At 42.9% G+C, this 27,137-nt stretch overlaps 1 protein-coding gene across 1 annotated transcript in view; it reads left to right on the top strand.

Moving 5' to 3' along the window:
* The window catches only part of GADL1 (glutamate decarboxylase like 1), a 126,742-nt gene that overhangs the window by 77,812 nt on the left and 21,793 nt on the right, over positions 1 to 27,137 (top strand). The window contains exon 14 of the mRNA XM_036333842.1: positions 5,388 to 5,477. Coding sequence (XP_036189735.1) covers positions 5,388 to 5,477 — 90 coding nt within the window. The remainder of the gene's footprint in view (positions 1 to 5,387; positions 5,478 to 27,137) is intronic.

The raw sequence follows: 27,137 nt of genomic DNA, 5'->3' as shown, positions 1-27,137 counted from the left end.
ACAGATGTGATAAGTGAAAAGTTAAAGTTGATGATGTGCAGCAGGCTAAATAGGCATCTCACACAGTGATTAAAGAGAAATTGAATTTATTTAAAGAAAAGGGAATGGGAAACAGGGATATCCACAGGGAAGAGCTACACAGCACTGAGCCAAAGGGTATTGGGGTCCATGATGGCAGCAAAAATGTACTTAGGACAGTGAAACAAGGAAGGTAATAAAAGCAACAAGAAAGCCTAGGTTGGGCTGTCTTGAGAAGTCAGAGAAAAGGGGGCTTTTGAGATGGGTTCGGGGGGTGGAGGGGTTAGCCTGGGACGAGCTGCTGCTGCCCATTGCTCCCCTGGTTGCAAGTCTCATGGGGTCCCTTAGAGGTTGAGGGATACTTGCCTGAGTGGGAATGTAAGGGGGAGGGGAATGGCATGAGCATGATCCTTAGAGGGAGAGTTCACGCTGGGCCCTTTGTCCTGAGCATATCTCTCTCTTGCAAGTGGAAATCTTAGGGGAGATATTAGGGGAGGGTCTTGATAGAATAGTCATCAGCTTTCCAAGTGTGCTCTTTTAGGGTCGTGGTCTCCTCTGATTGGTCAGTGCCAGTGCAGGGGGATCATTAGTCAATGAGCTGGTCCTGAGGCAGCTATTGTGTGAGTTGTCTGGTTTTGCTGCTTTTCTGAGCCTAGATGGTATCTTTAGGGAGGAAAAGGTCAGGGGGACTAAACCACCTGACCAGCGATATGAAAGATCTGGGGTCCAAACTGCATGACCAGTGATATGCAAGGGGAGGATAGGTTATCCTGGGGGCAAGGTTCTTGTGTTCCCAGTTTGCCCCTTGCTAGGCATCCAGGGCTTTCTGTCTTGGGGAGTTTCTGTACCAGGCCAATTGTTCTTACTCTGCTCAGGTCTGTCTAACAATAAGTATTATAATGGAAATAAGTAGGGTGAAATGCTAAAACAAGAAATTAGTGGGGGGTGGCTTCTTAGGTGTGGGTTGTCCAGGTATGGTCTTCTGAGGTTACCTTTGAGCTGAGACCTGAATAATGGTAAATAGCATAACTTGCTGTTGTCTGAAGGGAAGGCATTCTAGGCAGAATCAATAAACAATGGCAAAGGTTTAAAGCTGAAAAGAGTTCTGTGTGTTTGAGGAGCCAAAAGAAGGTATATTAAGCAAGGGGTGCAAGTTGCAGTGTTTGATGAAGTTGGAGAGGTGGATGGGGAGATCAGTTGGAATCAGGTAGGTCATGGTAAGATCTTTGGCTTTTATTCCAAGTGTAATCATTGGAGAAGTTTTAAGGAGACAGGAGCCTGACATCCATTTTACAAGATCATGCAGGATGTCTTGGGAAGAGAGGAATGGGGAGAGGGTGGGGTGAAGACAGGATGAGAAAAAATTAAATGAGACAAATCGGAGACTGTTGCAGTAGTCCAGGTCTCCAGACAAGTTTTGGAAAACCTGCTCCAGAGAATTCTGACTGTGGCTTCCACCACTATCCACAAAGGAGTTCAAAATTTCCTGAAAAGTAGTGACTTGCAAAGATAGCAAAAGAACCCATATTTAAATGACTTTCTGGTAACACTTCAAAGAAGCAAGAAGAAAAGTTTCAAATGTAGGGCATTCTATAGGACAGCTGACCTGATTTCTTTAACAGGTCAGTGGCATGAAGAAAAATAAGGAGAAAGTGGTGTTAATCACTTTAGGTTCAAAGAGATAGAAGAGGCATAGCAACTAAATGCAAATTATGAAGCTTTTAGAATCCCAGTTCGAACAAGCCAATTGTAAAAGTACATTTTGAAACAGGTGGGGGAATTTCTAACATGAACTGATTATTGGATAATACCAGGGAATTATCAGTAATTTTATTAAGCACTAGAGGCCTGGTGCACAAAAATTTGTGCACTGGAGCGGGGGGTCCCTCAGCCCAGCCTGCCCCCTATCACATACTGGGAGCCCTCAGGGATTTCCTACTGACGGCTTAGGCCTGCTCCCTGCTCCCCTTGGGGAGCGGGCCTAAGCCACAGTCTGGCCTCCCTTTGTGGGAGGCGACCAGGCTGATCAGGGGAAGGCACCAGCCCCATCACCTTGCTGTTGCAGCCACTGCCAGTCACCGCAGCCACCAAGGTGTTCTCATCAACATGGACTCCAGTCCCTTCACCATGAAAAAATGACAGCTTTCTTTAGGCATTTTCAAGATGTGTCTTTCATAGAATATGACATTTTTTTATTATTTTTTTTTTATCCTCACTTGAGGATATGTTTCCATTGATTTTTAGAGAATGTGGAAGAGAAAGGGAAAGACAGAGGGAAACATCAAAGTGAGAGGAACACTTTGATTGATTTCCTACTGCATGAGCCCTGACCTGGGCCCGGGCCAGGGAGGAGCCTGCAACCTAGATACATGCCCTTGGTCAGAATTGAACCCAGACACTGTGGTGGGCAGGCCGAGGCATTATCCATTGAGCAAAACCAGCTGGGCAGGATATGACATTTCTTAGCCCTCCAGCAGCGGATGTTCCTTTTTTCTCCAGGAGTGTGGTAAAAAACCCTAGATCACCTTATTGGATTCTTATTACCCAGGTTACTAAGAATATTACCAGTGGCATATGGGGAGCTTAGTCAGTGAGTGGTCAGAAAAGGTGTTTCCACTGTAGTTCATACCAATTGCTGGCTTGGGCCCTGCCCAGGCTTAACGCCTGTGGCCAAGTCCTTAGGTCTGGGCAGGGGACCTCCAGCTCCCCATCATCGCTGGCTCTGCCCCTGCTCCCTGTGAATGCTGGCTCTGCCCTGCTCCCCCCCATTGTTGGCTCCCTCCCTGCTCCCCACCATCGCCAGCTCTGCCCCTGTCCAGGCCTAATGCCTCTGACCAAGGCGTTAGGTCTGGGCAGGGGACCTCCAGCTCCCCGCCATCGCCGGCTCTGCCCCTGCCCAGGCCTAACGCCTGTGGCAGAGGCATTAGGCCTGAGCAGGGGACCTCCAGCTCTCCGTGATAGCCGGCTCCGCCCCTGCCCGGGCCTAATGCGTGTGGCCGAGGCAGTAGGCCTGGGCAGGGGACCCCCAGCTCCCACAATCTTCGGATCTGCCCCTGCTCCCCGCCATCACCGCCTCTGCCACTGCCCAGGCCTAATGCCTCTGACCCAGGCATTAGGCCTAGGCAGGGGACCCCCAGCTCCCCATGATCGCCAACTCTGCCCCTGCACTCCACAATCGCTGGCTCCAACCCTGCCCAGGTCTAACACCTCTGGCCAAGGCGTTAGGCCTGTGCAGGGGATCCCCAGCTCTCCCCCATTGCTGGCTCCGCCCCTGCTCCCTGCCATTGCCGGCTCTGCCCCTGCCCAGGCCTAACACCTGTGGCTGAGGCATTAGGCCTGGGCAAGGGACCCCCAACTCCACCCCTGCTCCCCGTGATCACTGGCTTCACCCCTGCCCAGGCCTAACGCCTCTGGCCAAGGCGTTAGGCCTGGGCAGGGGACCCCCAGCTCCCCGCGATCACCGACTCTGCCCCTGCTCCCCGCCATCGCCGGCTCTGCCCCTGCCCAGGCCTAACTCCTCAAGGCTTTAAGCCTGGGCAGGGGACTTCTCAGCTCTTATTGCAGGCTCCGATCGCCACTGGGCCCTATGTATGCAAATTAACCGCCATCTTTGTTTGGTTAATTTGCATACTCATCCATTTGGCTGGTGGGCGTGCTAAAGGTACAGTCAGTTTGCATGTTTGTCTATTATTAGGTAAGATGATGATGGCATTATGATGCTGTAAGAAACTGTCTGTAACTTTTAGGATGTGTACTTACACTTGGAGGGATGAAACAACAACTATGCAATTGGCTAGACTGTGAGTTTGAGTCACTTTTATTTCCTAGAGTTTGAGCTGCCATCTTTATTTTCTTGAGGTCTAGTTACATCTTTATTTTCTCAAGTTTGAATTGCCTTCTTCATTTGTCTGGTTTTGGTAGCTGCAGAGCTTATGGAAAGTGCTTTATACCTCAGAACTGCACTGTCTTTTGATAGAGCTAATAAAAAAGTCATGAGAAAAAAAAAGATGAAGTGACTTAAAAGTTGTTTATATATTCTTCCTAAAGGCTTAAAAATCGCAGGAGGAACCTCTTATCATCATCTTTAGGGATCTGCAAACAGTTCCATCCTTGTAATGAAAGTTGAGGTGGGTTTTCATTATTAGGAAGCCTTCTGCCCTGGATATTTTATCTGTGGGAGCCAGATGGCCCCCAAGCAGTGGACGTGGCTTTCTCAATGGTTCTCCAGAGTTCCTACTTAGAAGGATTGTTGTGTGTGATCTGCATTTGCCTCTTTTCTGTGTATTCCCATTTAGAGTAATGAAGTAAATTTAGACCTTGAGTTTCGCCTAAGTGTCAAGCTGCTTAGCCTGTTAACAAATACTTTCATTGGATTGATTAAATATAGCCCTAATACATACTTAAGGGAAGAAATGCAAAGATCCATTTGGAGCTTAGGTCTGTGAACTATAATTCTTCCCATTTAGGACAAGTCAAAGTCTATAATTATATATACAGTAGTCCCTGCTTATCCATGAGGCATACGGCCCCAAACCCCAGTGGAAGCCTGAAACCAGGGATAGTACCAAACCTTGAATATACTATGTTTTTCCTATACATATCTATGACAAAGTTTAATTTATAAATTAGTAAGGGATTAACAACAATAACTAATAATAAAATAGGATAACTGTAACAATATGCTGTAATAAAAGTTATGTGAATGTGCTCTCTCTCTACAAACTAGCACAGTTTTCTTTTTCTTTCACAATTTCATGGAGAGAAGATAAGTTCTTAGCATAGATTTTAGTGACCTTAACATAATACAATGTTTTTCTTTCTTTATTAAGTTGGGGAACTTTCACCTTTTCACTTCAGGGAAGCACGTTACCGCTTCTCTTTGGCATATCTGAATTGCCATCATCACTACTCGTATTTTTAAGTAAAATAAGGGTTACTTGAACACTATCACGGTGATACCAAGACAGTAGATCTGATAACTGAGATGGCTACTGAGTGACTAATGGGCCAATGGTGTGCGTATAGTGTTGATTCACTGGACAAAGGAATGATTCCTGTCCCAGGAAAGGCTAGGCATATGTACATCGGGTGATGATGGTTATAACTAGGTTGAGTCAGCTTCAAACTTTGTTTATTCTTGATATTGTGTGCATCCTTACCTAGAGGGAAGGACCATGCACCCAACTGAGAAGGAAATTTCCCAGTAGGATGTTATCAGAAGTAAGGCAAAATGGATGTCTACTCTCGAAGAGTCTGATTTGTTATCAACATAATACACACATAATAACTCTTAAAGAAACTGGCTAAGACTTTAATTGCATCTAAGATTAATTTTAGGTTAACAACTTTCAAATTTCCTTAATCCTCAGCCTGAATATGCCAATATTTGCTTTTGGTACATTCCACCGAGCCTCAGAGAGATGAAAGAAGGACCTGAGTTCTGGGAAAAACTTAATTTGGTAAGTAATAAATAAACTGTATTTTTCCTCTTGATGCAATAGAGTCAGTGCCATTTTCTATTGATCCTATAAAGAAGGGGTCCTCAAACTTTTTAAACAGGGGGCCAGTTCACTGTCCCTCAGACTGTTGGAGGGCCGGACTATAGTTTAAAAAAAAAACTATGAACAAATTCCTATGCACACTGCACATATCTTATTTTGAAGTAAAAAAACAAAACGGGAACAAATACAATATTTGTATTTGCATGTGGCCCACGGGCCGTAGTTTGAGGACCCCTGCTATAAAGGCTTCTGTACATGCTAGAACTTCTTGAAGAACTAGAGAGGTGGCTCCTAGGATATTAAAAACCAATGGCACTCCACACAGTTGTAAATATTGTGTACATTTACCAAATTAACATACTTGACAGACACACACATTCAAAATAATTGTGCAGTGTGCAAGATGGTTATAGACTGTATTAGAAGTTCTGATTTATAGTTCACTTCAGAAATTGGGATCTGGTAAGAGGACCCAAGATTAAAGTTACGTGAGGAACAGCTTCCTCTTTCAGTTTTGCTAGTACATGACTGCTTGCATCTTCTCACTTGGAGGTAATGTTAGAAGTTTACATCGGGGGTCCTTTGTGAGATTGAGACTTTCTGTTCTTTCAACAAAGGCCCTGCATCATATGCCTGTGGGGCTTATGGGATAAAAAGAAAAGGGTTGCCAACAAGAGGTTTCAACTGATTATTGAACACAGCTGGTGAAGGCTGACAATCCAGAATGAGATGAAGCTCCAGGCTCTATGGACTTCTTGTGTCTCATCAGCACCTCCCCTAGCATGGCCCTACCAATTATCTTGCCTCTAAACCAGTGGTTCTCAACCTTCTGGCCCTTTAAATACAGTTCCTCATGTTGTGACCCAACCATAAAATTATTTTCATTGCTACTTCATAACTGTAATGTTGCTACTGTTATGAATCGTAATGTAAATACCTGATATGCAGGATGGTCTTAGGCGACCCCTGTGAAAGGGTCGTTTGACCGCCAAAGGGGTCGCGACCCACAGGTTGAGAACCGCTGCAAACCCAAATTTCTAGGGCTGTGACGTTTCTTTAGTCAAGTCTACTTGATCCCACTCCCATGTTGGGTGGACATAGTGCACATTGAAGTGACCCACTGGGAGTTCCCCTGAGGATTCTGTGGCCATGACATGTAGAGAGAGAGTTCATGACACTTGGTCACATGAAGTTAGGTAATCCTCTATCCTTTGTGTCTTCCCTCTCAAGCACAGCTGGCTCCATGACTCTGGCTAGTACAAGCTCTGACTTGCAAACCCCTCCCTAACCCTCAATGGGGAAATCAGTGGTAGTTTTAACAGCTTGTATAGTCAATGGCTCTCTACTTGCCCTCTAGAAGAAAAGGAAGAACGTCCCAGTTGGGCAAGCGTCAAACATTTACTGAGTGCTCACTGTGCTGTGTACCAGAGATACAGATACCAAAAAAGACCCAGTCCCTGCCCATAGGAAGTTCATGTTGGGGGAGGAAAATGAGCACACAGACCATCACAAGGTAACTAGTAGTTGCTAGTGGAGATAAACCCTGAAAGCAGAGAGGAAGGCTATCTATCCAGGTGTGCAATACTAGAGCTGAGTTTTGAACAATAAATAGATGCCAGCCAGGGGACAATTGTAAAGAAGTATATTTCAGGAAGAATGACAGCATGATGACCCAGAGTTTTAAGAAAGTAGAGTGTGATTCAAAGGCCACGGGGGTACAAAGGGACAGTGGCAGGAGGTGAGATGAGAGTAGCAGGCAGAGGTTGGGTCATGGGGTCCCCATCTTCCATGTCAAGGTGCTTGGAATTTGTGCCTAATTAGGAGGAAGAGGGAAGACCATGGTCTTTAAGCTGTAGCCACCTATAACCTCACCTACCGCATCTCCTTTTAGCCTCAGGTCATTTTCTGTGTATTTATGTCTCATTAAATCTCCTGCACTGTAGCATAATACAGCCCCAATATAGAAATATTCTGCCTCTTGTCAAACCTGAGATCAGGCAGCAGAGATGGGGAGAGATGGATGGTGTTATCTGTGCCTCAGTCTAGACCAGCCCTCATTACCCGTTTTAGGTAGTTAGCATAGTCATTGGGATTTGTCTTGTGTTGTTGCCATACATGGCAAATAGGAGAGTGCTAAAGAATACATTTCAGATGGTAAGTAACCCATAAAAAGAACAATGTGAGAATTTAATGGTGAGGTTTCTAGGGACATTTCCCGCTTTGATGGAATGCAACTGACATTTTTTTAGGTGGAGTGGGGGAATGCTTGCTTAGAGGTGAGAAGAAAATGGTTGCTATTTTTCTCACGTTTCAGTTATTAAGAAAAGCAACCAAGAATGTGATATTTGTGCTTTACTGACAACGCTTTTGTGCAGACATGGATCAGGATAACTAAAGCATCCCATTATGTCTGGAGATATTTTTTACTCACTTTTTTATTATTTAAAGAAATATTTACATCATCTATTATCAGAAAATGTGAAATCGAGGATGAATATAGAAGCTAACTTCAGATAATTCAGCATCTAATACACTGTTATTCTTAACTGAAAATTGAATATAAATCAGGCCACTTTCTTCTATTCCCCAATATTTTTCAGTGTTGATTCTCTTATGGTTAATATCTAGGATTTTCTGTCCCGTCATTTTGAAATGCTTTTTCTGTCATTTAGAACCATGGTTTTCTTGTCCAGTCTAATGTCGTACTATGTTAATTGTTATGGTTGCTTCTGATTAGTAAACATGTACCCTGATGACAAACTATCCTTGGTTCTCAGATCCTTAGTTCCCTTTTATTCTCTCTTTGTGTGGGTGTGTGCGCATGAATCTGTCAAGGAAGGGAGGCATATATATCTATTGTTGATCTATGTGGTTTTATGCTTACTGTACTATGAGAATGCAATACATGATTTATAACCTGGAGTTCACTTAAAGCACACTTGAAATTTATCTCGGGGTTTATCTTGGATGGAGAATCACAAACAAATAAATAATCTGAATAAGGCTTTGCCCCTTCGATTCAGCCCAGTGTCAGGTTTAGCTGTCAGATTTCAGAATCAGTGGTGCAATAAGTCTTCCCTTTGACAGCAGGAGAGGAGAGGGATTATTTGGTAATGAATCTGGCATTTCATAGTGTGTAAGTGTGTGTGTGTGTGTGTGTGTGTGTGTGTGTGTGTTGTATGTGTCTGCGTGTGCTTTCAACTGTGTGTGCACATACGTGAGACTGTTTTTGAGAACACAGTCATTCTGCAATCTAATAACACTGACAGTCACTCTGTGACACTGTATTCAGTCACTGGGTTCCCACTACTTCTCTTTTTAAGATGTCCTCCATAAAAACGTTCTTTCTGATTGTCTCAGGCATTGCCGTTTTCTAGGTCTTCATTAGTTCCCTGCCCAGGTTATATTAGCCTCTTGTCTGGCCCCTGCTTCCTGCCTTCTCCTTTCCCATTTATTTTCCTGCTCCCTGCACTGTCCCACCTCCAGCTCGGCTTCATCACGTCGCTGTCCTGCGAGAAGCCCGGAATAGCTTCCCGGGCTCTGCGGCAGCAGATTTCCACCGCGGAGACCCAATGGCCACTGTTAGAATAAGCATTGTCACTGTTTCCTGTAATCTCCTGAAGTGAAACCAGTAGAAACTATGACCTGCCTACATGTAATTTTGTAAAAGGCAATAGAATGCCTTGCATGTAATGAGGAGAAATACGTTAGTTTAAAATAAAGACATGTATTCCATTACAGAAATGCTTGGGCACGATAATATGAGAAGGCATGAGGAAGTTATAAGATTCTCACACATGCTCTTAGAATCACAGTAAATGTAAGTAAATGAAATGGTGTGGTATTGGTAATAATAATTTTTTAAGATGGTGCACTACCCTAGGTAAAGCTCTGAAGAAAACCTTTTCCCCTTAGTTTACATGGTAGCAGAAAACTTAGTATTTATGAACAATGGGCCCAGATTATCTTGCATTCGTATGTAATAGAGTTAGGTTCCAGGCTTGGATAATTGTCATCAGACTTTGCCCTCATGCATTTCCAGTAAGATATGTGAAAGTTATGCAAGGCATGAGATAGTTTTTCATTGCTCAAGACTGTTCTGTGCATTGCAGGGCAGCTAACATGTCTGGTCCCCATCCCCTAAACACCAGTAGCAACTCCCAAACACTGTGAAAACTAAAACATCTGCCCAATTTTCCTAAATACTCCCTAGAGGTATAGTACCAGTCCCATGGAATGACTGATCCCCAGGATAAAATCTAGTCCCATCTGCCTGGCATCCAGAGGCCTCCATGTCTGATCCTCGGATATTTTCATCTCAACCTATTGTGGCTTCCATGATTGAGAACCCTGAACCAATAAACTGAGCCAGAGGAGTTTCGTCAATTTTCCTACTAGTTAGGAAACTAGTTAGGAACTAGGTAATGGATAGCTTTTACTAATCAAATTAGAAAATTACTGTGGTTTCAGTGTTAATGCCTAGTGTTGGTGCAAATGTCATGGGATGCATTATAACTGCTAAAGAGCATAAATATGTACAAATTTTCTGAAGAGTAACTTTATAAAACATATCACATGTCTTAATTTGGCATATATTTTCTTCCAAGTATTCCATTTATAGAAATGTATCCTTTGAAATAGTTACAGAATTATGGGGGCAGAAAAGCTACTCAGAAGAGCCTAGCCATTATTTAAAATGGCAAAACACTAAATATTTAACCATGGGGAAATGGTTAAATTTTACTGCATAACTTTATTCAAATTTCTAGCGTATAGACAATTAAAATTCTGTCCCAAAATAGCATATTCATAATTTACTATTGATTAAAAATAAGTTATAAAACAGCCACTATCATTTAATAACAATTTTGATAAAGCATATTTATGTATAGATACTTATATACATATAAAATATTGTATATATGGTTAGAAAGAGGCAGTCAATAGGCACCAGAATATGCTAGATATAGAGTTACAGGTGATTGTTTTTTTCGTTTGTAGTTCTCTCTAATTTATTTTCTACAATTAGTGTATATTGCTTTTGTGAAAATAGTAACAACAATGATAAACCACAGTGTAGCATCATTGACATGTAGAAGCCAGGGGTTTCCTTGAGCGCTTATCTAGACAAAAGACAAAGGCTATTCAGGGTTTGACCACATATTCTTAACAGTTAAAAGAATGAGGTCCTGGCCGGGTTGTTCAGTTAGTTAGAGCGTTGTCTCAATACATCAAGGTTCCGGGTTTGGTCTCTAGTCAGGGCACATACAAGAATCAACCAATAGCCCTGGCTGGTTTGGCTCAGCGGATAGAGCGTTGGCCTGTGGACTGACAGGTCCTGAGTTGGATTCCAGTTAAGGGCACATGTCTGGGTTGTAGGCTTGATCCCTAGTGGAGGGTGAGCAGGAAGCAACCAATCAACGATTTCCTCTCATCATTGCTGTTTCTATCTCTCCCTCTCCCTTCCTTTCTGAAATCAATACAAATATATTTTTTAAAAAAGAATCAACCAATTAAAAAATAATCAACCAATGGATGCATAAATAAGTGAAACAACAAATCAATGTCTATATGTCTATCTCTCAAATCAATAAAGTAAAAAAGTAATTGAGCATTCACCTCAATATATGTTTATTGTTTTCAAATTATCTACATGCATTATTTTATAAATACAGTATATATATTTAAAAATACACAAAGTAAGTTTTTTTAATGATGAATTTAAAACTTGTAAATAAACTATTAAGATATGTTCTCATATTTTCGTCTTATACCACCGGGGACAGTTTAGTATGGAGATTATGATTATACAGTTAGTTTGCAAACTATTTTCTCTCATGACTTTTTCCCAGACATAGTGTATAATCTCTCATTTCTTCCCATATCACTCTTCCTCTCTCCTTACTAAAATGCCTCCACTATCTGCACTGATTTTAAGTTCAGAGGCATTGCCCGTGATGGTGTAGAGTGAGATGTTCACCAGGCTTCCCAGGGCTCTCTGAGGTAGAGTGACCCCTCTCTCTAAAGTGACTGCCTAAAATAAGCTCATGAGTTTGTTTCTTCGGAAGCCTCCCACCTAGTGATCACATATAGAGGGCGAGAAGGTTGAAGATAGACTGTAAAGATAAACTGGACCGTGAAAGACCCAGAGAATGTAATTGAAATGCCATCAGTCGGTTTTGTCTCATCATTACTCAGTGTTATAAACCAGAAGATTTCCTCTTTTGTCGACATTTCATAAATAAGCCTACATTATGCCCACAAAATTTACATTCTTAAAAGTAATGAACATGTTTTCTTTTTGCACTCACGCCTGGTCATTCTGACTTTATTTTCTATTTGCTGACCTGCAGATTTGTGGCTAATGTTCGTCATTTATAACAGGCTCCTTTCTCCTCGACGGAGAAGAGGAATAAATCTTTAGAACCTGCTTGATGGGCTTGTTGTTTTATTGCTTATTTGGCATGTAACTTGATATGGTATTCCAGATATCTTTAGAGAGAATTTAGCATTCTCCTTGGCAGGTTTCTGATTAACAGCTCTTGAAAGATGAGGCTGCATAAACTGAGTAGGTTGATGTTTTTCCGTAGGAGCCTCACAGGCAAGACATCCAAACAGGCCACTTCCTGGGACTGTAGGTGAGGCTTCAGTGCCCCCTGCTATACTCCATGGATTTCTGTTGTGTGTGTGCGTGTGTGTGTGTTCACAAATGTGCATAAGAACTCATACACATTTTGAGAGCCTCTGTGTATTTTGGAGGATTCTGATTCTGATGTTCTTCCCATCACCATCTGTGCCACTGGCGTATCCAATCACTCATGTTTGGATTGCAGACTTGTAAACAGGGGATTTTAAGAATTGCAATATTGTGGCAAATGCAGCCACACAATTGGGACATATGGGTATATTCTGTGCTGTGTTTTCTCCTTTTCTCATCCCTGGAATTAGACAAGGCCTCTGGGCTCCATGCCTCTCTTGAGCATGTCTCTTGACGACATCTGTCTTCCGGAAAGCTTCATCTGGCCAATGATGAAAGAAAGGCAATGAGTTTGGGGGCAGAAAGGAGGCACAGGGGAAAGAGGAGAGGAAAAGGAGAGCAGGAGGCAAGAGTTCCATATTTAGGGATGACTCCAAGCTCCCCTTCTTTGAGTGCCCTAAGGAGGTGTGTGTATATACATACATGTACATGTGTGTGTACACACATGTGTATTCCAGATATTGGAATCTGCCCATTCTTAACAGGTAAGGGCATAGCACAGTGACACCGTATCAAGGGATCATGTTGGTTCAGAGCATAAGCGTTTTGTATGTTGGGCCTAAATGTCAGCCCTGGCTAAGGCTCCCAGTGGGGCCCTTTGGGGCCCTTTGGGGCCCTGGGAGCCATAACAATGGCTGAGATTGACTTTTAACCTGGCCTCGTAGGACCTGTGGCTTCAGGTTGATTTTAATTTTATTTAAAGGATATAAGGTACTGATATGTTCTTGCATACCTGAGTTTATGGAACAAAATCCATACACCTATAACACAGCTGTTACGGACATTGTTCTGGACAATTGTTGCAAAACAAAGAATGCACCCTGTGCTGCAGAAAAGACTTTTTTTGTTTTGCTTATCTTCTTAGTCCCTTTGCCAGTACCAAACCTGCCCCCTGGTGGCATTTCTGCTCGTTGTTCCTTTCCTAGCTGAGAAGTGACACACTAAATGCTGACTGAATAAATGTGCTATAAAATATTACAGAATTACAGCATCACTCCGTCAGGGCTAGCGATGGATTCGGTGCCAAACCAAGAAACACTTGCCTGAGTAAGAAATTCTCAAAGGATCAAATTGATCCTTGTCTCAATAATCTCTAATGTGTTTACCTTTGAGTGTCCTGCCTGGGACCTCACCCTCCCTTCAAACTCGCCACTCCCTTCTCTTCTCTCCTTCCCTCCCACCCCTCCCGCCCTCCCTTCTCTCTCTCTCTCTCTCTCTCTCTCTCTCTCTCTCTCTCTCTCTCTCTCTCTCTTTCTCCTCACATTTTCATGTTTTACCTCTAATACATTGTTCCCCTCAATTGACATACACACCCAGGCTCTGACAACCTTGAAGGAAATATTGCATGATTTTCTCTTAATATTGCTTCGCCTCAAGCTCCCTCTGTTTCTGTCTTCATCTCTTTGGACTAGACTTCTAAAAAGAAAAACTTAAACTTGTCTTACCCTGTTCAATAGTCTGTGCTATTGTTTATAAAGCCGTCCCCTTAATTAGGGGTGCTTCTTTTGTTTCCAGTTTTTCTCCATCATAAACAGTGATGGATAAACACCTTCATCCTCACATCCACTTTTGCTTTTATTACTCCCAGAAGATAAAGTGCTCAGTATGTAGCTAATAGTTATGAAAACCAGTGTGGCTTTGAGCCCGAGTCTGTCTAGGTGGTATTGTGATGCTACAGATTTTTTAGAAGGTTGTGTCCATTTTCAGTGCCACCCTTGAGGAATGTGTACACAGATTTCAATCCAGCTGTGGCAACATTGTGTGGTGCTAGTTTTGGGGAAAAAATGTTATTTAGAAAGGTGGAAAATCTTTCCATTGTCAGTGTGCCTCAGTTGGTTGGGCCTTGTCCCATGCATCAAAGGGTTGCTGGATCAATTCCAGGTCAGGGCACATGCCTGGGTTGTAGGCAGCCAATCAATGCATGTTTCTCACTCACCCTCTCCCTTTCTCTCTCTAAAAATCAATTTAAAAAATCTTCTTAAAAAAAGAAAGAAAGGTGAAAAATCTTAAGTGTGCTTTACTTTTATTAATTGGTGGTAAGCTGAACAATTTTCTATTTTTTTCTTTAATGATTGTGCTCCCCTGTGTGTTCATTTTTTTCGCTTGTCTTCCATATTTATATTTTGAAGTCTGATGTTTTCCTTATAAATTTGGATGAGGGCATATAAAGTTTGAGTTTTAAAGCCCTCTTTGTCAGATGGAATGCAAATATTGCCCTAAGTATAATGTCGTTTTTTAGTCTTGCTGTGTGTTTTTTATTGGACAGAAGTTTAAATGTTTTATGTATTCAAATCTGTCAGTCTTTTCTTTCATGATTTATTCCACTGCTTCAAAGTGAAGTGACTGTTCTCTCACAAATCTGATAAATATTCTATTCCATCTCCTGCTGGTTTTCTGTAATTCAGTTTTTTGTATTTAACTCCTTAATTCATGTGGAAGCTATTTTTGTGTACAGTGTAAAAATACACATCTAACATGATCGGGTCCCCAAATTATTATCCAGTTATTTAAATTTGATTGATCAAATAATTCTTCCTAACACTTTTTATTATGGGAAGCTTGTGCTATCATGTTACATTTTTAAAAACACTATATTCTATTTCTGGAATTTTCAGTCTCTTCTATTGATCTGTATTTCTGTTTTTGTGCCAGGAAAAAAAAGGGTTTTAAATGGAATTGCTTTATAATTGATTCTCAAAGCTGCTAAAACTCTACCCTTCTGGGTGTTTTTTTTTTTTTAAACATCATTCCTCAATATTATATTAAAATTTTGTTCATATATATTTTAGAACTTTTTTAGCTAAAAAACATCTTGCTACGAGACTTATTGGAGTTTAAATCACTGGATCTGGAGTTAAATCAATCACACCCTTGCTGCTCTCTGGCTGTGTAACCCTGAACGTGTTATTTAAACTTTGTTTGCCTCCTCTTTTTTATCAATAACATGGGGATAATAAAAAGGACCTACCCTAAAGGGTTTTAACAGGGATTGAACAGCATAATTCCAATACAGTGTCTGACACAGAGTAAGTGCTCATTAAACATGAGCTTTCACTATTATTAATCCTGTTACCTCATGTTCAGAGGACTATGTGAGCCTCAAATGTCTCTTTCATGCCTTTTTGTTTGTCCCCCTGCAAATTACCTTATATATTATTACAATAAAAACTTTCTAAAGTACAGCCTTGATCATGCCCCTCCATGTTTCCCTTTGTCCTAAAGGAAAGAGACCATAACCATTTGGGGACTGCAGTGATCCAGTTTCCCTCAACCTTCTTGCTCTGTCTCCTGCTAATCCTCCTCATGTTCATGTCCCCTGCACTCTAGCCAGCTGAGCTATTTGCTCCCGTCTTTACCTGGAAAGCCAGCCTACCACTGCATTTAAACACATCCCTTTGGCAGTAAGAAAAACTAGGGCTCAGATCCTAGCTTCATCAATTCTTCAGGGTATATCGCTTGGCAAAGTACATTACCACCCCATGCCTCAGTTTGCTCATTCATTAAATCACTGTACTATGTTATGGATTTGCACAGAGTAAATAAGATAGTGCATGTCAGCCATTTTGCTTACATGTGGGGGGTCCTTTTTTAAAAAATTATAAAGAATTTCAAGACAGTGTGACAACAGAGCATTAAATCAAGCCTGGGGCCCTTCTAAGTGTGGGCACCTGTGTGACTACGTAGGTTGCACACCCTTGAAGCCAGCCTTGCTGCTCAGTGTTTAATAACGGAGATGAATGTTCATATTCTTGCCTCCTTGCATTTTCTCATACTGCTCCCTTTGTCTCTGGTGTCTCACGCCTATGTCCTCCCATTCCTGCGTGCTTTATGGCTTATCTCATGTGCTCTCTCCTCCTGGAGGCCCCAGAGATATGTACCCCCATGGAGGAACATAGCTATGATCCTGTCTTCCCTACACCACTTACAACTTCCAGCCTAGTACATGGAATTCTTGTGTCTGGCCACCTTAAAATTAGGCTATTAACCCCTCAGCTTGTACAGGAAGCATTTCTGATCACTTGAGTATGAGTACCCTTTCCATATATCCCTGTCAGCTTTGCTACCCTGTCTTGGCAATTATCAACATTTGGGGTGTAGGGGAGAAAAAATGGCAGCAAGAAGAGAAGATCAGACAATGAGAAGGAAATAACTGATGAATTCTAGTACACAGATGATACATCGAAATCCCCCTGTTATCAGTAAAGATTCACTCATTTGTATTTATGATATTGTTGGTGAAAGGGGAGATAAAGAAAGAGGGGCAGTGTGTCCCACTGGTGTTAGCCATGTATGAGCTTCGATATTCCAAGTCTGGCTAGTGCAGAGCCCAGTGCGAAATAAAAATGCAGAGCCCCTATTTCAAAATCATCAAGAATTTCAGAAGTGACAGCAGAGCATTAAACTAAGCCTGGGACTCTGCCAAGCACAGGGCCCTGTGCACCTGCACGGGTTGCACACCCATGAAGCCAGACCTGGCACTGGACTGAGTGTTTCATAATGAGGGTGGTTGTTAATATTCTTGCTACTTTGCATTTTCTCACATTGCCACTGTCATATGGTAGATGCAAAAGCAATAGTTCCTGAATGAATGAATCAATGAGTAAAGGAATGAGTTAATGTGCTACCCTTCTGGGTAACTTACATGCATGTAGGAATTTCCTGGAGACATAGTTGTTCTTACCTTCTTTGCTCATTAGCTCATCCACAGAAGTCTTAAATGACTGCTCATCCTGAGCATGTGCTTGGGTTGGTCTGGAGTGAATTCCCGGGGTTATCTTTTTTATCTCCTTTCTGATGTGCAGCCTGTTTTGATATGCAGGGAGGGCCATCGCATCTTATGAATGGGCTCTGTGTCAGGTTCCCAGGACAAGAGCAGCTACATAAGGAAGATGTTTGGGGGGAGATATGAACATTCTAATTGGCCTTCTAATTCTGTTGTGGAGGAGGCCACCTCCTCTGTTTTTGTGAAGAGCTAGCAGAGTTGCTATTGTAAATTGCTGTCTAGTTGTGTTCTGTTGGCCAAATCATCCATCAGGTCAGAGACCAGGAAAAAACTTAAAATGTCAGAATTTATGTCTGACTTCAGATGGCTAAACCTCTCTTGGTTTTTGTTCAGACTTTTCCTCCCATCTGTCTTTGATCATGCTCTGCTTCTTATGAAAGCGTCCCCCTATCTAGATATCCTAGAAATGATAGCACCCCACTGTTTTGGGGGGAATAATTCAACTGCTGCAAGTTTACTTAAGCAGAGTTTACTTACGTTAACTGTAGTACCTCCTGCCTAATTCACAATGGAGACTGTCTTTAGTCTACAACCTGGTGGAGCCAGTTGTCCAGGTGGTACTAAGGGGGACCAGAATATTGTAGCTGGACCCTTGCTGGTTTGGCTCAGTGGATAGAGTGTCGGCCTGTGGACTGAAGGGTCCTGGGTTTGATTCCAGTAAAGGGCACATACCGGGATTGTAGGCTCTATCCCCAGGAGGGGGCATGCAGGAGGCAGCCGATCAGTGATTCTTTTTTTTTTTTAATATATTTTTTTAATATATTTTTTATTGATTAAGATATTACATATGTGTCCTTGTCCCCACGTTACCCTCTACCCCCCCACCCCCACCCCGCTCATGCCCTCACCCCCCCGTTGTCCATGTCCATTGATTAGGCCTATATGCTTGCATATAAGTCCTTTGGTTGATCTTTCCCCCTTACCTCCACCCTCCCCTACCTTCCCTCCAAGTCCCGACAGTCCAATCAATGCCTCTCCGTCTCTGGATCAGTCCTTGTTCATCAGTTTATGTTGTTCATTATATTCCACAAATGAGTGAGATCATGTGGTATTTATCCGCTCTCCAGTTCCATCCATGCTGTGGCAAATGGTAAGAGTTCCTTTTTCTTCTTCTTCCTCTTCTTAAAGAATACCTTTCAGCATTTCATATAATGCTGGTTTGGTGGTGATGAACTCCTTTAGCTTTTTCTTATCCGTGAAGCTCTTTATCTGACCTTCTATTCTGAATGATAGCTTTGCTGGATAAAGTAATCTTGGTTGCAGGTTCTTGCTATTCATCACTTTGAATATTTCTTGCCACTCTCTTCTGGCCTGCATGGTTTCTGTTGAGAAATCAGCTGACAGTCGTATGGGTACTCCCTTGTAGGTAACTGACTGTCTTTCTCTTGCTGCTTTTAAGATTCTCTCTTTATCTTTTGCTCTTGGCATTTTAATTATGATGTGTCTTGGTGTGGTCCTCTTTGGATTCCTTTTGTTTGGGGTTCTCTGCGCTTCCTGGACTTGTAAGTCCATTTCTTTCACCAGGTAGGGGAAGTTTTCTGTCATTATTTCTTCAAAAAGGTTTTCAATATCTTGCCCTCTCTCTCCTTCTGGTACCCCTATAATTCTGATGTTGGTACGCTTGAAGTTGTCCCAGAGGTTCCTTACACTATCTTCATATTTTTGGAATCTCTTTTCTTTTTTCTTTTTCGGTTGGGTATTTTTTGTTTCTTTGTATTTCAAATCTTTGACTTGATTCTTGGGATCCTCTTGTCTGCTGCTGGATCTCTGTAAATTATTCTTTATTTCAGTCAGTGTATGCTTAATTTCTAGTTGGTCCTTTTTCATGTCCTCCATGGTCTCACTATACTTATTGAGGGATTCATTAAATTTATCGGCGGTTTCCATAAAATTCTTGAAAAACCTTATAAATGTGGCCTTGAACTCTATATCCAGTCGTTTGCTTTCCTCCATTTCTGCCATTTGTGACCTGTTTCTTTGTCTCCACATTTTGGCAGCTTCCCTGTGTTGATAGAGTGGCCCTGCGCGCCAGGTGTCCTGTAGGGCCCAGTAGCTCAGCCTCCCCAGTTACCTGGGGTGGACACTCTTGGTGCACTCTTGGTGCCTTGGTTGTTGTAGGATCACTGGGAGGAATTGACCTCCAGGCCAATTGGCTGTGAGAATCAGCTGTGTCTAAAGTGGGAGAACTTCTGTGCTGAAGACACCCTTCTGGGGCAAGACTTGCTTCAGTGGGGCTTTGGTGCTCACTGAGTCTGCTCCCTGAGTGTGTCCCTTATGGATCTGAGGAGTTGCAATCTGGATGGTCCCCCTCTGACCACTGGGTACAGTGGCTCCTGGATCTAAGGAGGTGCTAATTCAGCCTCTGCCTGAGGCCACACAGCAGGAGCCACGAAGAGGCTCAGCTGTGAAGCAATGCAAGCCGCTGCGGGGCCTTGGGCCTTCTCTTGGAAGTTCCGGGTCTGCCTGGCTCGGCTGCAGTTAGGTACATTCACATGCAAAAGCCTCTGCCGCAGCCTGGGTGGGGCGGGGTCTCAGGGAATCAAAGGGCGGATCAAGGACCTATGGCTGATTCTCCGCCCGGAGTCGCGGGTCTCAGTGACCCGCTAATTGCTGCAAGCACCTCTGAGGGAAAGCTGTCTTCAAGTTCGCCCGCTGCCGGACAGACCAGCTTCTCCCCGTATGAGTCCTGGGTCCCCAGAGACTTCCCGGAACCGGAGTCCAGAACAGTCGGGAGCTTGTGATTCAAAAAGACAGCCGTGTCCTCAGGTGCCACCCCCTTTACTCGCGCGCGCGCCAAGCTGGCCCTACCTCTGCACTTGTACCTCTGCACTTCACCTCTGCAGCTCCTCTGGCTCTCAGCGTGCTTTTCTTTCCTTCTAGTTGTAGAATTTACACTCAGCCAGCCTTCCTGTTGTTCTGGATGATGTTTGCTCTGTCCTTTGCGGTAATTTTCAATTGTTGTGAGAGGCGGCAATTTCCCGGTGTTTACCTATGCCGCCATCTTAGTTTCTCCCAGTGATTCTTATCATTGATGTTTCTCTCCCTCTTTCCCTCTCCCTTCCTCTCTGAAATAAATAAAAATATATTTAAAAAATATATTTTAGTTAGTGCATTGAGACCTAACCATCTATAATAATAAAAGCATAATATGCTAATTATACCGGACATCTTCCGGACAACCTTCTGGATGAAGCTGGGGCTACGAGGGAAGCCTGGGTCCCAGGTGCCGGAAGGAAGCCCAGATCCGGGGTGCCAGAGGAAGCCGGTGCCAGCAGCAGGGGGAAGGAAGGCCTACTCTTGCATGAATTTTGTGCATCGGGCCTCTAGTATCTGTCATAGGTGAACAATTCTCAAGTATAAAAACACAGTCAGGGAGTTAGAATTCTCATTTGAATTGTCCCATTCACTCAAAAACTATATACTGAGCATCTACTATGGTCAGGGCACATGCCCGGGTTGTAGGTTCTATCCCTGTGAGGGGTGTGTAGGAGGAAGCCAATTGATGAATATCTCTTATATCATTGATGTTTGTATCTCTCCCTCCACTTCTGTCTCTGAAATGTATAAATAAAATTTTTAAAATGTACTTTATAGCTTTAGCCAGTTTGGCTCAGTGGATAGAGTGTCAGCCTGCAGTCTGAAGGGTCTCAGGTTCAATTCCGGTCAACAGCACATACCTCAGTTGCAGGCTTGATACTGGCCCTAACTGGCAGGTGTGGGAGGCAACCAATTGATGTGTTTCTCTCACATCGATGTTTCTCTATCTGTGTCTCTCCCCCTTTCCTCTACTCTCTCTAAAAATCAATGGAAAAATATCCTTGGATGAGGATTAACCAAAAAAAAAGTACTTTATAAATTGTAAAGCAGCAAACTCTTTAAGCAAGGGTGGGACTATATTTGTAGGACTTGTAGAATTCCTTCAAGTTTTCATAACATTGTGAATCTGATCTATTAATTATGAGAGAGATTTGAATAACTGGGGCTCAAGGCCCCTATCCCATGCTTATGCATACTCTGCAGGAGAGGTTAAGCCCTGGGAAGTAATCAAAATGCAAACAAGGAAGAAATAAGGGAAACAGTTATCCATGGACCAGTAATTCTCCTCAGAATATTCACTAGTGCATTCCATTAGCTTTGGCTCTATTGGGCCAAGAGCTCTGTCAGCAAGGACATCCTTGATCATGAAGAATGTGATGAGTTACCCTAGCGTTTCTTTTTGAATTACCTTTCCACTTTCCATGCAGATTCTCCTGAGCATTTATGGTGCTTACAGGCTTCTCGTGCTCCAGCCTCCAATCGCTTCCCTTTTCCACTTTTGCTAACTAATCCATTCCTGCTTTCCTGTATCAGCTGGTTTTTAAATGTCAGCCTGGGGAGGTTGATTTCAGAAGCTATATTTAAAAAGAGACCTGCCTGCGTATTTGGCTCTTTATTGAGGCAGCGTACTCAATGAGGGATTTGATAGGATCTGGGAGGACATTTCTTCTTTTCTTTTTAGATCATCTCTTGGAAGCAGAAGTTGTTCACATGGTGTCCTGAAAACGAAGGGCAGTCATTCTGCCGAGATCAGAAGCGCTCAGCCTTAGTCCTGAGGTCAGCCAGGAACTATGGTTAAAAACCACCCTGCACCTGCTGAAGGAAGCTGAAGGGAACAACTGAAACATATGGTTGTCATTGATGCGCAAGAGCCACACATGTTCTGACCATGTTAATCCTCTTTCTGGACATGTTCCCAAGGACTCTGGTAGGAGGCTACAGGCATACCTCATTTTATTATGCTTTACAGATACTGTGTTTTTTACACATTGAAGGTTTGTGACAACCCTGAGTAGAGCAAATGCATTGGCACCATTTTTCAGATCATGATTAGCAATTTTTAGCAATAATTTTTTAAAATTAAGGTATTTATATTGTTTTAGACCTAGTGCTATTACACACTTAATAGACTACAGTATAGTTTAAACATAACTTTTATGTGCACCAGGAGACAAAAACATTCATGTGACTCACTTGATTGCAATATTGTGGTGGTCTGGAATGGACCCCACGATGCCAGCCAGGTATGCTTGTATAATGCTGTATCAGTTAGCGATGGCCACGTAACAAATCATCCTCACACCCAGCAGTTTCCAACAATAAGCTTTTTTCGCTCCTCATGAAGTTAGAGGTCATCTGGGTGGTTCTGCTATTGCGGCTGAGCTCCCCCTCACACCTTCAGTCAGCTGTGGTCCAAGAAGGCAGCTCTGCTGATTACGGCTGTTTGCTGCTATATGCTGGACAGGGATAGTCTCCTCTGGGAAGGCTGAGATCTCCTCCAAGTGCTCTCTAACTCTCCTTCACACTATTCAGGGCTCTTTCTCTTGGCAGTGGTAGGGTTCCAAGAGAGCAGATGGAAGTTTGCAAGACTTCTTGAGATCTTGGCTCAACGCTAGCACACCATCACTTCTGCCTTTTTTTTTTTTTTTTTTAAACAGGCCAGAGCAAATTGCAAAGCCAGCCAGACTGGAGAGGAGGTATGGTAGAAGAATAGACTCCACCCCTTGATGGGAGGAACTTCAAAGTCATTGAAAACAATAGCAAAGAGAGAAAATTAGTACTGTATTTGCACTCATTCTACCACAAAGACACGTTTCTTCCCAACTTTATATATTGCAAAGTGTTTTAGGGCTTGACGAGTATTTCCACATCCACAGTCTCACCTGACTTGCATAAGAACCCTATACGGTCAGTTTCATTCTTATCATTTTCATCTTACATGTGAGGAAACTGAGGCCAAGATCAATTCATTAGGTAGTTAATTAGGTAGCATTTTAGTGGAACCAGGACTTAAGTTTAGTTCTTATTGTCACCACGCTCCGTGTTGTTTTCATGGTCCAGGAAAAGTTGATTCTATTGAAGGACAAAGTGAAAAGTAATGCTTCTTGATGGAGCTAGATCATGTGTGTCAAAAAAGTGGTGAGTCGTTTCCTCTCTGCTGCTGCTGGTTCCGTGCTGTCAAGGCATTTCATGAAGCTCCCTCTTGCTCAGCGAGTGGAGGGCAAGTGTCTCCTGTACAGTCCTAGGGCTCTGCTGCCAGGCCTAGGTAAGGTGACTCTATGGACGATCTAGAAGCTGAGGTCTTCATGCACCTATAGGACAGGGCTTGTGGAAGTCTACCAGTGAGGTCGCAGTGGCTCACACAAAGGAATCAACCATTTAAGGCTGGCTTGGGTCTATATATCTCTATATATAAAAGCCTAAGCAACCATTACAACCGGTCGCTGTGATGCACACTGACCACTAGGGGGCAGATGCTCAACGCAGGAGCTTCCCCCGGATGGTCAGTGCACTCCCACAGCCAACCTCCCGCGGTCCCTCCCCCCCGGCTGGCTGGCCCCGATCGGCCCCGATCAGGACTGGGCCAGATGGCTCAGATCAGCCCCAATCGCCAGCCAGGCCGAGGAACCCCACCCGTGCACGAATTCATGCACCAGGCCTCTAGTATATACATATGAGTTTTGGGTATACAGATGGTTACCTTTCACTCTCTCTTAATAGGAAAAGAGAGAGTACTTTGGTTCTTGCGAATCAAAGATACCCATGTTTCAGTTTTTCCCTTCAGCTTCCTTCAGCATGTCCAGGGTGGTTTTAACCACAATTCCTGGCTAACCTCAGCTTTTATTTCATTCACTCATTCATTTAACAAATATCTATTGAGCATTTCTAATATGTCAGGCCGTGTTCTAGGACATCTCTCTTTTTTCAATAAGCTTCTAGTCTAGTGGGGGATATATATACATCTACAATAATAAAAGAGTAATATGCTAATTAGATTGGATGTCCTTCCAGACGACCTTCCGGATGAAGCCAGGGCTGCGAGGGATGCCCAGGTCCTGGGTGCCTGCTGGCAGCCAGAGGAAAGCCTGGGTCCTGGGTGCCAGAAGGAAGCTGGTGCAGGCAGCCAGGTAAAGGAAGGCATACTCTTACACAAATTTCATGCATCGTGCCTCTAGTTCTATATAATAAAAGGCTAATATGCAAATCAACCCAATGGTGGAATGACTGGTCGCTATGACATGCACTGACCTCTAGGGGGCAGATACTCAACACAGGAGCTGCCCCCTGGTGGTCAGTGCGTTCCCACAGGGGGAGCGCTGCTCAACCAGAAGCCAGGCTCATGGCTGGCGAGCACAGCAGCGGTGGCGGGAGCCTCAGTTGGACATCCTCTGAGGGCTCCTGGACTGCGAGAGGGTGCAGGCTGGGCTGAGGGGACTCCCCCTACCCCAAGTGCATGAATTTCGTGCCCTGGGCCTCTAGTATACATATAAATACATATACATATAAACATATAAATAACTATAACATTCTCATAATTTCCCAAGTACATATTTCCTACAGCTGTCACACCCTACCAGGAACACCTGACAATTTCCTGTCTTAACAGTATTGCAAGGAGATGGCCCTCCTGGGACAGGCCTAGGAATTGCACCACAGAGAGCTGTCATCTTCACCTCAACTTTAGCTTAATATATTTTTTAATGTGTGACTAATCATCTTTGTATTTACTCTAGTGCCAGCTTGGAAAAATTGGTGAGTTATTAAAAGTTTGACTGTCAAAATTTTAAATTATTTAAAGTGGTTCTCTTCTTCCAAGAGCTAAATTAGAAATGAGCTCTTTTATTTTTTTTCTATCTAATAACGAGAAAAAACAACACCACCCAGATTCCTTAATAAAACCAGGCTGTGCTGGTATCGTGTAAACATCTCTGTATATGCTGTCAAGTCTTTAAATAATTATTATCTCCTGTTATATGTAAGACAAATCTACTTAGGATAGAATGTGTAATTTACAGGAAGGTGAAGGTTAGTCCTTGGTGGAAGTGCAAATGCTTTTGATATTTGGCTAGCTAAGAGAGTATTCTTCATCCCCAAATTCTCTTCAGAGCTGCTCTGACACTGAAGTGATTCCCTTTTTGTCTGTTTTGTCAGGAAAAAAATCTCAAAGTTTTTTGAAATTTGACCATCTTATTAGTTATCGGGGGGCGGGGAGATTAATTCTCCTCAAGTACATAAGAAACTATTTTTTCAGAAAAGGAAAAGAAAAACCAGTGCCCTACAGTAGCTCCTCATAGCACAGAGTTAAGATTCGTTTTTAGAAAGACACGCTGGATAATTACATCTTCTGCATTTGCCGGTTTATCTCCGTAAAGCACAGTAAACATCTCACCGCTTCATTTGCTCTGTCAACCACGGCTTTTAAGGAACTGGAGCTCTCATGCAGTTGAGATTTTATGCCTGCAGTATAATTTCTCAGGCAGGGAGGTTTTCCTCTTAATTTTCATATTCTTGGCTTATTTACAGTCAAATATCTTCCACTCCATGAAGCTTAAATATTTAGCCATTGAGACACTGCACTCTCTGTCATCTGTCAGCTCAGACGCTGGACTCCGTGTTCTTGATGCTCCCAGGCTCCTGTCGATCCGGTTTGTCCTCGGCTTTCCCAGGGGCTGTCACAGTCCTCATCATCGTGGCTGAGTGTACTCTCAAAACGCAGTCCCAACATACTCCACCTCTCTTTCCTGAAGGAGTTCCTTAGAGGATATTATTTGATGACTTTTGTTTCATCCATTGGACAAAAGTACAGTTTGCTCCCCCAAAGTCTTGCACGTCCTGATGAAAATAAATGTTGGACTTCCCGTTCCTTACACTACACTGGACTTGTCACCCAGGGAGAAGGAGAAAAGGGGTGGAGTCATACTTCAAATGCAAAACAATATACCCCCTTTTCTCTTTTTATTAAAAGGGTCTTTACTCATCTGGAGGCCACATATCAATCAGGTGCTTTTACGCTGGAGCCTGCGTGTCACTACTTGAATTTATCCCTTGAAGATAGAGGATAAAATTGGTGATGCAAGTGGCCCTCAGGCCCCCTGGGGAAATTTTGTGGGTGGTTGTGACTTTTCCTGTACTCCTAACAGAATTCTACTGTCATTTTAAACAAGCGCTTCCTTTTCTCAGATTAGTTAAGGCTCTAGTTGCCTTTTTCACAAGACCCGCTGAAATTAAGGTGCTGAGTGAGGAGCGTCAGGAGTGGATTTAAATGTATGAGGGCACCTAGTCTGCTTTCCTGCAATTTACGAATTAGCAAAAGCTTGCGTAGGAACACATGTCCTTACAGGTTTAACAGTTAAGAAGCAACTGAGGTTTTCATTGTGGCAGTTTCTATTGGGGCTACGAGATTCATATTGCTTTCTTCACATTATTACCAAATGTCAGGTGGGGCCTCCTGAAAGCCTCGTCCCCCAAGTAAACATGGAGTTAAGAGGATGCATTTTAGTACTGCTCAGGGGAAGGGCTAACCGGCTATCCTTTAAGGTCTGTTAGTCTTTGTTTTGTTGGATGAACTCAATGGTGGTGGGTGGGGAAAGGGTTTCTCATTAATCATTCTCCTAGGAGAAACCATCCTTCCTTAGCAGAAGAAGTTTGGTTTCTTTTTAGATTGAAAAAAAAAAATGACTACCTGAGAGAGAATTATACTCTGTTTTACCTTTTAAAAAATTAAGAAAATTTAAAAATAAACAATAAGAAAACCCTCCAATCAACCAAGATAAATAAGCAAAATGCATGGTATATATATACAAACCTGTTACTGGTGTTTTCAAAGATGTATTTGGAACTAGGAAAGCTTCCTTTGAAGAAGGGTTTCTGAATCAAAAACCCAATGTCAGAGAGAAAATGCCGTTATGTATGGAGAACGTAATGTAAATTGGAACTGTCTCCACTCACACAGTCTGAAGGCAATTTCCCTCCACTTGCATGCAATCATGGGTGGGTCTTCGGAGTGTGGTTAATATTTCACAAGGTTACTTAGCAGATTGATATCACCGAGGCAATAAATCACTGTCTCGCCAATAAGAGAAAACATTGCATTTATCTATTGCTAGTGACAGTTGTTTAAAGAGAAGTCAGTTTAAGAAGACGCCTATGGCGAGTCTCCTTAAGGAATCAGAATATACTGAAAATGTAATACTTCATTGTGTACTGATGGTGGAGGTTCTGCATTGGTGAGAATGAAGGTTCTCTCTCAACTGAGCTCAAG

This window comes from Myotis myotis, unplaced genomic scaffold (assembly GCF_014108235.1).
Source record: "Myotis myotis isolate mMyoMyo1 unplaced genomic scaffold, mMyoMyo1.p scaffold_m19_p_13, whole genome shotgun sequence".
NCBI classification, from domain to species: Eukaryota; Metazoa; Chordata; class Mammalia; order Chiroptera; family Vespertilionidae; genus Myotis; species Myotis myotis.
This window is presented reverse-complemented; position numbering and strand designations above follow the sequence as displayed.